We start from the raw sequence: 13,383 nt of genomic DNA on the forward strand, positions 1-13,383 counted from the left end.
AGGTGCTGTTATTATGCCCACTTTACAAAGAGGAAACATGTCCAAAGTCATTGATCTGCTCCAGGGGACAGGACTTCTAAGAGGCAGTAGTTGAGCCCAGACACGGGGATGAGTCTATCCTTGGTGCCCTCTCTGGACTTGGATGATGCAGAGCTGGTGGAAGCTGCTGGAGAGGGGGGATCCCCAATGACTTTAGCACCTGCTGCCCCAGGAAATGGACAGATATGGCCTCCCCACCACAGTGGGATCCGAGTGCGACGGGAAGCCCCCACCCGTTCTGGGACCCTCCAGGCACAGGCACAGCCACTTCCAACCCTTTATTGGAACTCTGTCAGCCCCAAATAAATATAATACATTAAACCCAGAGCTGAGGAAATCGTGCACCCCAGGGGGTACCCCCATAACCCCAGCCAGGCAAAATAAGTTAGTGCGGGGCCGCCAAAGGCCAGACCAGCTCCCCGGCCGGGCGGGCGATGGCGGTCGGGCTTGCACACGCTGGTCTAAAGTGCATCTTGCTCTGTGGTCCCCACGTCTGCATGGCCCTCGGCAGGGCCACTGGGAGGGGCAGGCGGGAGGTTCCCGGCGCTCACACCGTGCCAGCAGTGGCCACCGGGGCTCTTTGTGTCCTTCTGTCCATTTGAGGGGACAGCTGTGTGGCCGGATGCCCTCAGGAGAAGCTGTCATCAGACCGTGGCTGTGGCTGGGTGTCAAAGGGCGGGTCCGAGACTGTGATCCCTTGGTGTAGCTTCTCCAGCGAGAACTTCATCTGCCAGGAGGGGGCAGAGCAGGTGAGCACTGAGAGGGTGATGTCAACCCCATCCTGCAGCCGGGAGGCCACGCCCCTACCCAACACAGGTCACCAAAGCCACGCTACACCCCGCTGCACCCCATTTTAACTTCTCCGAGGCAGCAGAGGATGGTCTCAGTGTGAGCGTGAGGTCAGGTGGCCTGGGGTTCCATCTCAGTTTTGCTGTTACTGCCCTGGGCCCAAGTCCCTCATCTGAAATGTGGGTCAGTGTTGTCCCTGCTTCATGGGACGATTTCAGGGACAGGATGAACACTGGAACCTGGCCCACAGGAAGTGCCGAATGTATGTTAAGGATGACTCTTTCCCCTGTGACCTTGGGCAAGCTCCTGACCCCCTGAACCCCAGGATGCTGCGTACCTCCTAACTTGCTACCAGAGGGGAAACTAGAGCATCCCTACAAGGCTGGCCAGGAGTGTCACCCGCGCTCAGCACCCGGGGGAGCCCCGCCTGGGCAAGTGCTCCGCCTGCATCTGCCGCTACAATCAATCTGCGAAGTCAACTCTGTACTCACGGCAATTTGAGAGAGAAAAATCATCAAAAATTTAATGCAGGGTGGAAGAGTTCTGCCCTCCTTCTCTTTGAGCCTTAATTTCTTCCCCATCATGTCCTGCACAGCCTTGGGGGCATCTCCCCGTGAGCATGATTTCAGGGTGCAACAAGGGTGATCGACTGGCAATTTTGGCTCTGATCACCTCAGAACCTTCCCTGTTTCCCATCACCCCCCTCACACACAGTGAGGGCACCTACCCCAGCACCCCACATTTGCCCTGACCCACCACAGCTGCCTGCTGGAGTCCACTGGGGCCGGGTATGCTGGGGGGCATCCTCACCACATGGGGAGGGCATGCTGATTAGACTACTACTGTGCGCCTGGTGCTCGGCTCGCTTGACTGACAGCACACATCTATGAAGCGTTGACTTTTGACCCAGCATTATTCCAAATGTTAACCCACTCCATCCTCACAAGAGGTGACATGGATTATGTGATCAAGGCTCAAAGTAAAGACACTTGCACAAGATCACACAGTAGAATTTGGATCCTGCCCTTGCACTACATGGGTACTTGGGTCAACTCCCTTTTTGGAGAACCTCTCTTCTGCCTGCAGACGCTATGACCCCTTTTGCCAGAAGGGAGCAAGAGGAACAGGACTGCATCTAGCCCAGCCCTGGCTGTAGTGACTGTTTTGGGGGTGGGCCCATGACCCCAGCAGCCAATGAGAGTGAACTCTCCATTGGAGTGGCAGGTGCCACCTTGATCATCCTGCAGCAAAGGAAACCCCCCAAACAAAGCCAACCCTGAGCATCGGCATAGTCAAGAGATGCTCTGAGATGGATTCTTATTACTATCGAGGGACTGGATCTAGCCATGCCTGAAGGGAGCCCCCTGGACTTTTTCCAGGATAAGAACCAATAAATTCCTTCTCCATCCCACGGACGCCTCCAGCGACTCTGTGAGGTGGGGACTAGGAATGGCTTCCTCATTTTGCAGAGGAGGAAACTCAGGCCCGGGGAGGGGAGGGCATCTGGCTCCACAGCCCTGCCTGGGCCCCGGCTGGCGAAGCCCTACCTCATCCAGGAGCTCCACGGACGCCCGCAGGATCCGCCTCCACTTGTGCACCTCGACGCTGTGGAACTGCTTCTGCAGGGCCAGGATCTCCGCCCACTCAGTGGCCGTCTGAGGGAACTTGCTGCAGGGACAGGGGCCTGAGCACAGCCCCGGCCTCCCCAACCTGCCCAGCTGCCCAGCATCCTCTCACTGCCCGCTTACCCTTTGGCCAGGGCCAGGCTGTGCCACGACTCAAAGGTGTGGGCCGTCCTCTCCAGGGACCAGAGGCGGTAAAAGAGGAGGGCATTGAGGGCGATGAGGACAATGAGGCTGGGGGAGGGGTCAGAGGTCAGTGCCCCAAAGTCAGGCACTGAGCTCTGGACAGCCCGCCACACAACCACACCTTGAAGGGGGCACTAAGATTACACCTCCATCTTTTCAGAGGATGAAACTGAGGTTCAGAGCGGGTAAGAGACAGGCTTAGGGATGCACAGTATGTAGTTAAACAGTCGGGGTTCAAAACCAGGCCTGTATGATACCCAGGCCCTTGACCACCACCCTAGGCCACATCCCTGGGGACCCAGGGGGGCCTGGAATAGGGAGACGAGGCTGCAGGGGGATGAGACACAGGGAGGGGAGGGCAGGTGGGAGACGTGGGACCCTACCTCACACAGATCCTGGGAGCAGTGAGGGGAGCAAAGAGTGAGAGCCATGAGCCCAAGCCGGGCGCCCCCCTCCCCCACCCCAGGCAGTGCTGGGGCAGTGCTGGCCACGTGGCTGCGCCTGAACTGGTCTGGCAAACTGAGGCCCAGAACGGCTGAGAGCATAGCCTCCTGCCCTCCCTCCCAGGGTCAGCTCAATCCTGGGGGCCTTATTTCCCTTCCCCAGAGCACCTGTCCCCTCCCCACCTTGATCGTGGGCCTTGTCTGCTCGGGTCTCAGCTCAGACATCCTGTGCTGACTGCCCCTCTGTGGGGCCTTGGAGGAAGCAGGTGCTGCCCTCCCACTGCCTCCCCACCCCAGTCCTAATCCCGCTGGGCTCACGTCACGTCTGTCTCCCTGAGGGCTGTGGTCACGGTGTCCCAACCTCCACCCGGCTTAGAGCTGGGCAGGGACACAGGAGTAAAACGCACCAATGGCCGTAGTTCACTTGCACACCTCTCCCTGCTCACCAGGCTGATTCTTTAGCCTTTGATGCCAATCTACAACCCCCCCCACCCCGCCCCCATCAAGGTCAAGTTACTCTGACCTCCCATAGCCCCCTGGGCCTCGGCTCTTCCAGCAGAGAATCTTCTCCATGACAAACTGAGCATCTACACTGTGTAAGGAGCACCAAGGTAGCCCAGAGCGGCCACGCACTTGCTCAGGGCCCCACAGCAGCCTGTAGATGCAGGCCTCTCTTACTCACACAATGCTGATGAGAACCAGGGCGTTGGGGATGCCTGCCCCAGGAGCCTGCTCCATGGACGGTTCCGAGAAGCGGGAGCTGAGGGAGCCTGTAAGACAGCATCAGGGTCAGATAACGGCACACAAAGCCACCCCAGCCCCGGCCCCCAGCGCCTCCGCCTGCCCGAGCAGGCCCTGAAGGAACGCACCCGAGGTGTGCATGCCAGCCCGGGTGCAGGGGTCTGGATCCGGGTGCTGGGGACCATCTCCGTGACCCCTCCAGCTGAGGGGCCGCTTTCGCCTCCGCAGACCTGAGAGCAACCCCCGAGCCTCCTTCCCGCCTTCCTCTAGGGACAGCTTCTCGGCCTTGGCGAGCTCCCGCTCTGGGAAAGGACAGAGGGCTCTGGATGTGTACCCAGCCGGGCCACGACCCCACCCCGCCCCGGCTGGCCCTCTGCCCCTACCCAGGTGGTGGAAATAATCCTCAATGCCACTCCACGAGTTCTTTTCAATCAGGGACTTCACGAGGCTCCACGGCTGTTTCCGGTAGCGGATCTCTGAGGACACCCTGGGGCAGAGAGAGAGGAAGAGGGTCAGGGCCGGGCTCCCACCCCCTGGGGAGTTCGGTTCTTCCGCTAACTCAGGGAGAGTCCTCTGTCACTCAGACACACAGATGCGCTCCCTCCCCGCCCACTCACCTTCCTGGACCTCCCCCCTAACCTGGCCTTGACCCCATCTCCGTCCGTGCCAGCCATCGTGGCCAGTCTCCCAACTGCCTGAGCCCCGTGAACTCACACGCTGATGTCCTGGCCCAGACCCCCCCAGGGGTCCCCGTGACCCTGCCCCTTCCTTCATATGCACACGTGGACTCCATCTCAGCCAACCCTGTCACCTCCTCCTACAAACATCTGTCCAAGAATCTAAATTCTCCTCCCCTGGGCTGCCTCGCCCTGGCCCAGCCTCCACCTGCTCCTGCCTGAACACTGTGGCCACCTCCTCCCTGTCAGGTCCCCTGGTTCCTGCCCCTGCCCCTGCCCTTGTTATCTGTTCCCACCTGCAACCAGAAGGAGCCTGTGAACACCTGAGTCAGGTCAGGGTCCCCCAGCTCAGAGCCCTGACCCAGTGCACCTCACCAGGACCATGAAGCCATCTCCTTGATCTCACCTCTTACTCTTCCTCCACTGACTCCACTCTAGCCATTCCCACACTTCTGCCTCAGGGCCTTTGCACTGCCATCAGCCCTCACCTCCTTCACGTGCTTATAAAATATTCTTTCCTTAGAAAACCTTCCCCTGATCAGCACACTCAGGATAAAATCTCTGCTGGTTCAGCGCCTCCCACGCTCTTTAGCCCACTGTGCTTTTCCCTAAAGCTTTTATCACTAGTGAATGTCCTGCAGGCTCATTATCATTTTTATTGGCCAATACCCACCCAGAACATGAGTTCCCCAAGAGAAGGGTTTTTGTTTAATTTTGCTGTAGCCCCACGGTCTCGAATAGGCTGGGCACACAATAGATGCTCAATAAACAGGTGAACAAGTGAACTGTTCACCTGCACACTCACTTGCCCTCTCTTGCTCAAACACCCCCTGCAGATGGGACCAGTCATCCCCAGGGCCACCCTCTCTATGCTCTGCTGTTCAGAGTTCTGGGTCTCAGGGACCCAACACTTCCGTTCCTCCTCCAAGATGAGATCTGCAGCTGACTCAGGGTGAGGAGAGTGGAGTAGGGGCCCTGAGGCCACCAGGCCAAGGGGTGACTCACCGGAGCCGCGCCTTGTTCCGGGCAAGGCCCAGGATGCAGTAGCGGTGGGCCGTGTAGAAGTAGTCCTGGTATGGGATGCCCTGCGTCAGAACCTCCGAGTCCACCACGCACCCACCTGCCTGCGGGCCGCGCCGGAACAGCGTCTGCAAGGACGGGGAGGAGGGCAGTTAGAGCCACCCACCGAGCCATTCTTCCTGGCTGGCCACCCCACCCCACGGGCCCCACCTGTGTCTCCACCACGGAGGCGCTCTTGGGGCCCAGCGGGTTGCTGATGGGAATGGTGTAAGTCAGCACGCGGCGCTGGTGGCACTTGCTGTCCCCACTCCAGGGGCTCAAGGTCACATCTAAAGAAGAGAAGAAAAGAATGATGGAACCATTCTGGGTCCTCTGCCCTCCGGATGTAGGAGACTCAGTCTTTTTGACGGTTTCAGTTTCCTGGAGATTTGTCCCCAACCGCTGTCCTTCCTTCAAGTCCGAATCTTGCCATCTACCCTGCCTTCCTTTTAGGAATCCATGACAGTTACAGCTGGGCCCTCTTCTGACCCCTCCTGGGGCCATCCCATCTACACCTGCAGCCTCAGTTTCCCCCTCTGTACCAGACTGGCTTCCCTCCGGGGCATCAGATCTAAGCACCTTCAGCCTTCTGGGTACCTTTCCCCGGAAGCCTCCCGCCTCCTCACACCTATGGAGCCCCACTGGCCTTAGCCCGGCTGCCCTGGGTCCCCATCCCAGTGTCCTCTGGGCTCCCACTGGAGTCCTAGACCTCACTTCCCTAAGGTCAGCTCCACCATCTGTTCAGTGCTCCTGGGGACCCTTCCTGGTTTGGCCCCTTCCTGCCTGCGCGGGGTTCCTCCCCAGCCTCCCGCTCGGCACCTGCCCTCAGACTCCGTTTCTGGTCAGGGATATCTGGTTAAAGCCAAGACTGACCATAACCTATCTGCCTGAGTTTTCTGCCTGATGTGTCAATCCCCAGGACGGAAGCTGGTGCTGTGAGGCCCGTCTACTCCCAACACAGGGCACCCACCGTCCTTGGGACCACAGGGGAATCTATATTGTTCACTTTCAACAGAGGAAACAAGGAAAAATTACCATATGACTAAGGCGCTGCCTGCTGGAATCTCTCCCCCAGCCTCGCTCAGCGGTCTCACCTCAACCCTTCCTTCTCACCGCTCCAGCCCTGACCCTGTGTCTGCCTCCAGTCTTAGAGGAGGCCTGACCTCGCTGGCCTCCTCCCCTGCCCTCTCCCTTTCGCACCCTCCTCAGTTCCTCCTTCCAGCTTCATGTCCTAGCAGCCCCTTCACTGCCCTCCAAACACAGCTGCCCACAGACCCATTTTTATTGGCCAATACCCACCCAGAACATGAGTTCCCCAAGAGAAGGGTTTTTGAGGGTTTCGGTTTCCTGGAGATTTGTCCCCAACCGCTGTCCTTCCTTCAAGTCCGAATCTTGCCATCCTGGTGGCCTCAGGGCCCCTCACATCACACCTGCAGCAGGTGGTACTTATTTGTGCATTTCCTGCCGTTCCCACTAGATCCTGGGCACTGAGAACAGGAGTTAATCTACCCTGGTCTCTCATGGTCTCCAAGCCCTGCACGAGTGGACACTGTGATCGTTACCTGGTATTTATTAGACCCTTACTGTATACCACTGTTCTAGGCACTACCCTAACACTAACTCATCTAGTTCTAATGGGATCCCCATAAGCTGCTGCTGTGAACAGTAAACAGAAGAAGAAACTGAGGCACAAAGTGGCTGGGAACCTGCCCAAGGCTACAAGGCTGGTATGAGGCTGAACCGCTTCAGCTCTCTCAGATGCTATTTTATTTTATTGAGACAGGGTCTGGTTGTCGAGGCTGGCCTAGAACTTGGAATCCTCCTGCCTCAGCCTCGGGAGTGGCTGGTATTACAGGACTGTGCCACGGTGCCCAGGGCCACGGGCATTGCTTTCACTGCCCGACTGCTGGCCTTCCTCACCCTTCTCCTATACCTGGGCGACCCTGGCATCCTCTCTGGCCCGCCCCTGACCTGTGAACTTGCACTGCTGCAAGAATCCCTGGAGGAAGGCTGAGTCGGAGAAGAGCATCTGCTGCAGCCGCTCGGCTCCCACGTGGAAGACGGAGTTGATGAGGAGCCGGCCGGAGAGGTCGGGAAGCAGGGCGGCCAGATCAGCTAGGAGACAGAGAAGGGCTGGGGCGAGGTAGGTCCCATTCTTCCCTCTCTCTGGGTGACCGCTCCTCCCCACTTCAGGCCTCGTGGGCTGGATGCACATCTATCCTCCTGGACCAAAGAGAACTCAGCCCCTCGGCCACAGCTTGGCGCCCAGGGGCATCAGCCGTGATGATTGGCCCAGGGGTGTGTGTGTTACCCAGGCCAGCCAATCAGCCACAAAGATTGGTTTGGGGGCGGGCCCACTCGCCAGACTGAACCAATCAGAAGCAATCCTAACATTCTTGCTGTAGCTATTGGGAAAAGCAGGCCCCTTCTCTTTGAGCTAGTGTGAGAAATAGAAAGCCTGGTGGTCCTTTTTTAGAACATAGTAAAGGCTTAATTGGATCCAATTGTAGCCCTTCCCTTTTGCCCGCCCTAAAGCTAAAATTAACCAATCACGTAGATTGTAACCCCGAACTCCTCCGATCAGAGTGAAGGGCAGCCCTGCTTAGGTTAGATACGATCTACAGCCGCCCGCCCAGGCACACGGGTTCCAGTAACGCACCTTCTGCCAAAAGTAAAGGTCTGCCTTGCCCACCCACTTTCTGGCACGTGTTTGATTTTTTGTGGCACCTCGTTATTTCTCACACTAGGTTTGGCAGGGGCTCTGTCTGCCCCCACGAGAATAGAGGATACCCTGACAATTCTTTGGCACAGAGAAAATGAACAGAATAACTGGCCTAAGCACTTTAACACGTACTAACATTTAATTAACCTTAACGACAAGCCTAGGAAGTGGACATTATTACTGCTTTCCCCATTTTCCAGATGGGAGAATCAAGGCTCAGGGAGGTTCGACAATGTGCCCACATTACATAATCCTGGTTAGAAATTAGGTCAACCAGGATTTGGACCCCAGCAACCTGCTTTCCAAGTCTGTGCTCTTATTCTTCCTGCCAGGCAGCCTTTGAAGCGGAGCTCAGGACAGAGAGACTTCTAGCAATGCCATTTGAATGCCATCTCTGCCTACCTCCTGCATTTTTTAGTCCCATGAGCCAATACATCCCCTCCTGCTTCACTCTCCTGAGAAAGGGTCGTTGTGTGTAAGGAAGGGAATGAACGCGAGCCCTCCCTCCTCACCTTCCTCCCCCGTGGATGACGAGGAGTTACTTGTGTCGGTTAACAGCTCCTCCCTGGGCAGCAAGTCCAAAGGGCCCAGGGAAGTGGGCTCATCAGGTGGGTTGGGCTCTGTACTCAGGGGTTCTGCCACTGGAGTCACTGTCTGGCTGGAGGAGGCATCTGGCTGGCTGTCCGTCTGCTCCTCCTTGTCCTCCTCTGCCTGCAGAGAAAGGATTCATACAGCCTTGCCCCACCCCCATCGCAGCCTGGGGACCTCCCTGGGTGCACACTGGCTGCAAGGATTTGAGACACTGCTCAGACCTTGGTCAGTGAAGCCAATGCTGGGGAGCTGGTGTGCACACCTGGGGCTCAGGCTGAGCTGAGAGGCCCCGCGGACACCCAGATGAGGGCTCCTCTTAGCTCCAACCAGGGTTGTTTGGGATGCTTTCTGCCTTCCTGTCCATCTGTCTGTCCCTGTTCCATCCATCCACCCATCCAACTTGCTCCTTCTGCTTCTCACCCTTCCCGTTTTCCATTTGTCTCTCTTCCCTATCCAGCCCTACTTTCCTTGACCATCTTCCCACCTCCAACCGTCCCCTCCTTCGCCCATGTCTCTTAGTTAGTCCCTCTCTGCCATCCTTCCATTGTCCCTCCCAGTCAGCACCCTCCTCTCTCCTGTACCCTCCTGCTCACCCCATGGTCTGCATCACTGCTGGCCCGGGACAGGTTGGGGGTGATGCGGCCACGGCGCGATCCCACGGGGCTTGGCTCCTGGCTGTGGTCGGCAGCCCCAGAGGGGGTGATGTCGCTCAGGGCAATCACATCTCCCATATCCTTGGGGCTCCTGCAGTGAAGGGAAAACGTGGGACCACTGATCCTCCAGCCCCCATTCACCTTCCTGGGCCTCCCAGGCCCTGCACACCCACCTCGTCCACCTGGCCCTTCTGGAACTCTGCACACAGCCCCATCTGGTCTCTAAACCCTGGAGCCCCTTCACCTCCAACTCACCCCAGACCATTCAGCTGCAAGGGGCAGACGTAGTCCTCATCTTCGCTGGTGAGGCCCAGCTCCGAGCCGTAGCACTGATGCACCAGGTGCCAGAGCTCGCGGGGACTCAGCGTCTGGGTAGGCAGGAATGGGGAAGACCTCACGTCCAGCCAGAGCCCTCCCTTCTAGGTTCCCCACCAGTCTTCAGCCTCCTGTTCCCCCGACGTCCACAAGGGGGCAGCATGACCTCATGAGCCAGGCCCCGCCCCCTCGGGCAGGAAACCCATCTCCCGCCTGCCAGACCTTGTGCCTGGGCACTACACCTCTGACCTATCAAGTCCTCCAAGGCTCTGGCCAGTTAAGGTTCTATTGTTACAGAGGAGAATACAGAAGTCCAGGAGGCCCAAGAATGGGAAATTATATGCTTGAGGTCACTTTAGTGAATCCCAGTTGCCTCTGGGATTCAAGTGCAGCCAGACCCAGAGCTCATGTTCCCACCCACGATGGCTACAGTGCCCCCGACTCTTTCTTCAGGTGTCCTCAGACGCCCTGGGGTTTCAGCTGCCTGTGCTCAGAGTGGCTGGATGACAACAGTGATGAAATAATAACAGTGATAGTGGTGGCAGCAATTGGCACTCACTGGTGTGCCATGAGGAGCCCGGCATTCTGCTAACCCACGTCCGCTAACCCACCAGGACTTCAAAACGGATCTGGGAAGTGGGCACTAAGATACCGTCTTCATTTTAAGCCGGGTGCAGTGTAATATGCCAAGGTCAGCTGACTGGGAAGTAGCAGTGCTGGATGAGCTCCCAGGAGGCCGTGGAGAGCTCTGGCGCTAGTCACCAGCCCACCCACCTCAGACAAGCTGACATCACTGAGTGCTTCTTCCGGACCCAGCTCTGGGTGTTGTGAAGTAGGGGCGGTCCCCATGGGCCAGATGGGGTTTAATGACTTGCCCCAGGTGGCACTAATCAGTGATGGGGCTGGAACTGCAGGGCCTGAGTTGTGACTGTCCTCTGCCCTTGGCCTCTCTGGACACTAACTCTGCATTGTCCCCTCAGGATCCTCGGTGGATTCTCTGGCACTCTTACTTCTGGGGGTGACCACAGCTGGAGCTGCCCCCCGGGGATAAGAGGTCCTCAGATGGCAGGGCATACACAGCAGAGCTGGAGGAGGGGGTGCGGATGTTCCAAGGTGCTGCGGCCCCCAGCATCAGCCTTTGTGTGAGGAGCACCCAACATTCCCGCCAGCAGAACCTTGCTGCTGCCCAGTGCGGGGCTCTTCCCCAGCCCCAGGGATGATTAACGACTGGTTTACACCCACTCCTCTCTTCTGCTGGAGACTCAGCTTCAGAGTCAGGCCTGAAAGAAGCCTTTGGCTGTCCCTGGATGGACCTATGAGGCTATATGAGGCCTGGTGTCCATGGAGAAGAGCTGGGGGTTCCTCCTGTTCCTTGAGGTCTGGCATCCCTGGCTCCATGGTCCCCTGGCACCCTGCTTCTCCCTCAGGCCTCACCAGGCTCACCTTTTCCAGCAGTGCATTCTGCCAGAGGCGGAAGATAAGGAGGAAGCAGCGGTCACGGGCCCCAAAGGAAGTGAAGAAATGCTGCAGAGAAGAAGGGCATGTGAGAGCCAGGGGAGATGGGGCGGGGCCAGAGGGGAGATGGGGCGGGGCCAGGGGAGAGGTGGGGCGGGNCCTGAGGCAATAATGCAGAGGACAGGATGGAGCATCAGAGAGGCATCCAAGGGGCAAGGACATCTGAGTTGCTAGAGACATGGGAGGGAAGGATTTCGCTATGTCCCTGAGCGGCTGTGTGAGGAAAGGATCTGACAGGAAGTTGAGGTAGGGACCCAGGTCAGAGAGGATGGGAGCCCGGCCATGGCAGGGGCTGGGAGAATAAAGAGCAGGTGACGGACCTGAGAGAGGTTTGGGGTCCAGAAGAAACGGAGCTTGGTTTTGATTGGCTTTGGGTCAGGGGAGCAGGGAGATGCTGAGATCAGTGACCACTGGGTCCCTGGACTCACCTTCTCGCTCTCTGTACAGATCTGGATGGCGTTAGGGATCAGCTTGGCCGTCTTTTCCTTCTTTAGACACGTCACTTCCTTCAACTGGATGGAAATCTGAAGGGGGCAGGAGGGTCAGAAGGGGCCAGGGCCCCGCCACGCTGAGGCCTCTCCCTCCCATCAGCTCACCGTGGTCTCCCAGCGGAAGATGTTGCTGTAGAAGCAGATCCAGTTCTCAGAGAGATAGAGGCGCCCCTGAAGGAGGATCTCACGCTGCAGAGCACAGGAGTAATCTGAGAGCGGGAGAGGAGAGACAGGTAGATACTGGAGTCACCTGGCTGGCTGTTCTCGCAGTCCAGAGGCTGGAAACACAGGTCAAGGGGATGGGACCAGGTCTGGGGTGCAGGGACTCACCCACGATGAGGCGCTCAGCTTCAGGGAGTTTGCTGAACAGCTTCCGGAAGTCTTCATTGCGCTGTTTGTAGGTGGGGCTCAGCATCTAGGAGAAGTTTGGGAGAGAAAACCTGGATGGGGATACCCACCTGCAGCTCTGCCCCACAAAGCTTCCAGAGCCCCCTCAGTCTTCCCAGCCTCTTAGGCGCTCTGAAGTTTCAGTATCTAACCTGCTTTGCCTTCTATTGCCCATGACATGAGGATCCCTTGAGTGACAGCTGTCATTTTCTGATTTCTTAGATCAGCCAGATTCTATGTCAAGTCCTGCCAGCATCACCAACTCCCATTGACTGTCCCCTTCAGCCTTGTAAGGCAGGGCTGTTTCTTAAGGAGAGTTTGAAAGGCCCAGAGAGTTAACTGATGCCCTTTATCACACAGCACATAACTAGCAGCACAGGGTGTGACTCTGGTCTGCTAATTGCAGCCCCTGTTTCTTGACTGCTTCAACCTGGGGCTCTAGGTCAGCAGATGGACCCCTCCCTCCTGCCCCCTCTAGCAAGTCCCCTTGCCCAGATACTTACACTGTACCAGCTCTGCATCTTCTGCAAGGGAAAGAGAGGAGTTAGGATGAGGCCTCGGGTCACCCACCTTGCCACCCCTCTGTGCCCCCAACTGGCGCTTACACCAACCTTGCTGTTGCGGATGAAGTTCCGGCTGCCCAGGCTCTGGGTGCTGGGGGTCCCAGACATGCCACTCTTTTCTGAGGAGCTATCTGACCCCTTCTCCACCATGGTGCCTGGTTCTGGCTCAGGAGGGGGCCGGCTTGGGGGCAAGAGCTGCAGCCGCTTGCGGAGAGACGGGGAGCTGCTGGGTGTGCTCCGGCCAGAGTGGGGCGTGGTGCTGGGGTGGAGAGAAGAGGGGTGTTGAGGGAAACGGGCTGGGGATGGGGACAGGCCTGGGTTTTCTTTTCTGTTTGGTTTTTGAGGGGGCCCCAGGGATTGAACTCAGGGGCACTTGAGCACTGAGCCACATCCCCAGCTCTGTTTTGTATTTTATTTAGAGACAGAGTCTCACTGAGTCGTTTAGGGCTTCACTCAGTTGCTGAGGCTGGCTTCGAACTCGCGACTCTCCTGCCTCAGCCTCCCAAGCTGCTGGGATTACAGGCGTGCACCACTGCGCCCTGCCAGGCCTGTTTTTGAAGGCCCATCTATGGGCCCATTAACCCCCATCC

The 13,383-nt window shown here is 57.8% G+C and overlaps 1 protein-coding gene across 9 annotated transcripts in view; it reads right to left on the bottom strand.

Moving 5' to 3' along the window:
* Positions 1-304: 304 nt before the first annotated feature.
* Positions 305-13,383, bottom strand: part of Gramd1a (GRAM domain containing 1A) — a 23,451-nt gene continuing 10,372 nt past the window's right edge. For 2 of the 9 annotated variants that reach the window (XM_048791032.1, XM_048791038.1), the window contains exons 2-20: positions 12,836-13,052; positions 12,734-12,754; positions 12,174-12,258; positions 11,949-12,052; positions 11,781-11,876; positions 11,281-11,361; positions 9,778-9,890; positions 9,463-9,613; positions 8,791-8,989; positions 7,528-7,689; positions 5,728-5,846; positions 5,503-5,645; positions 4,204-4,307; positions 3,949-4,122; positions 3,762-3,849; positions 3,020-3,031; positions 2,577-2,684; positions 2,376-2,496; positions 305-766 (exon numbers count right to left, since the gene is read on the bottom strand). In XM_048791032.1, the coding sequence (XP_048646989.1) occupies positions 668-766; positions 2,376-2,496; positions 2,577-2,684; positions 3,020-3,031; positions 3,762-3,849; positions 3,949-4,122; positions 4,204-4,307; positions 5,503-5,645; positions 5,728-5,846; positions 7,528-7,689; positions 8,791-8,989; positions 9,463-9,613; positions 9,778-9,890; positions 11,281-11,361; positions 11,781-11,876; positions 11,949-12,052; positions 12,174-12,258; positions 12,734-12,754; positions 12,836-13,052 (2,197 nt within the window). In that variant the 3' untranslated portion in view covers positions 305-667. Of the gene's footprint in view, positions 767-2,375; positions 2,497-2,576; positions 2,685-3,019; positions 3,032-3,761; positions 3,850-3,948; positions 4,123-4,203; positions 4,308-5,502; positions 5,646-5,727; positions 5,847-7,527; positions 7,690-8,790; positions 8,990-9,462; positions 9,614-9,777; positions 9,891-11,280; positions 11,362-11,780; positions 11,877-11,948; positions 12,053-12,173; positions 12,259-12,382; positions 12,537-12,733; positions 12,755-12,835; positions 13,053-13,383 lie in introns of those variants that run through there. The other 7 variants (XM_048791039.1, XM_048791036.1, XM_048791033.1 and 4 more) reach the window with 7 other exon arrangements.

The sequence above is a fragment of the Marmota marmota genome, unplaced genomic scaffold (assembly GCF_001458135.2).
Source record: "Marmota marmota marmota unplaced genomic scaffold, marMar, whole genome shotgun sequence".
Taxonomy (NCBI): Eukaryota; Metazoa; Chordata; class Mammalia; order Rodentia; family Sciuridae; genus Marmota; species Marmota marmota.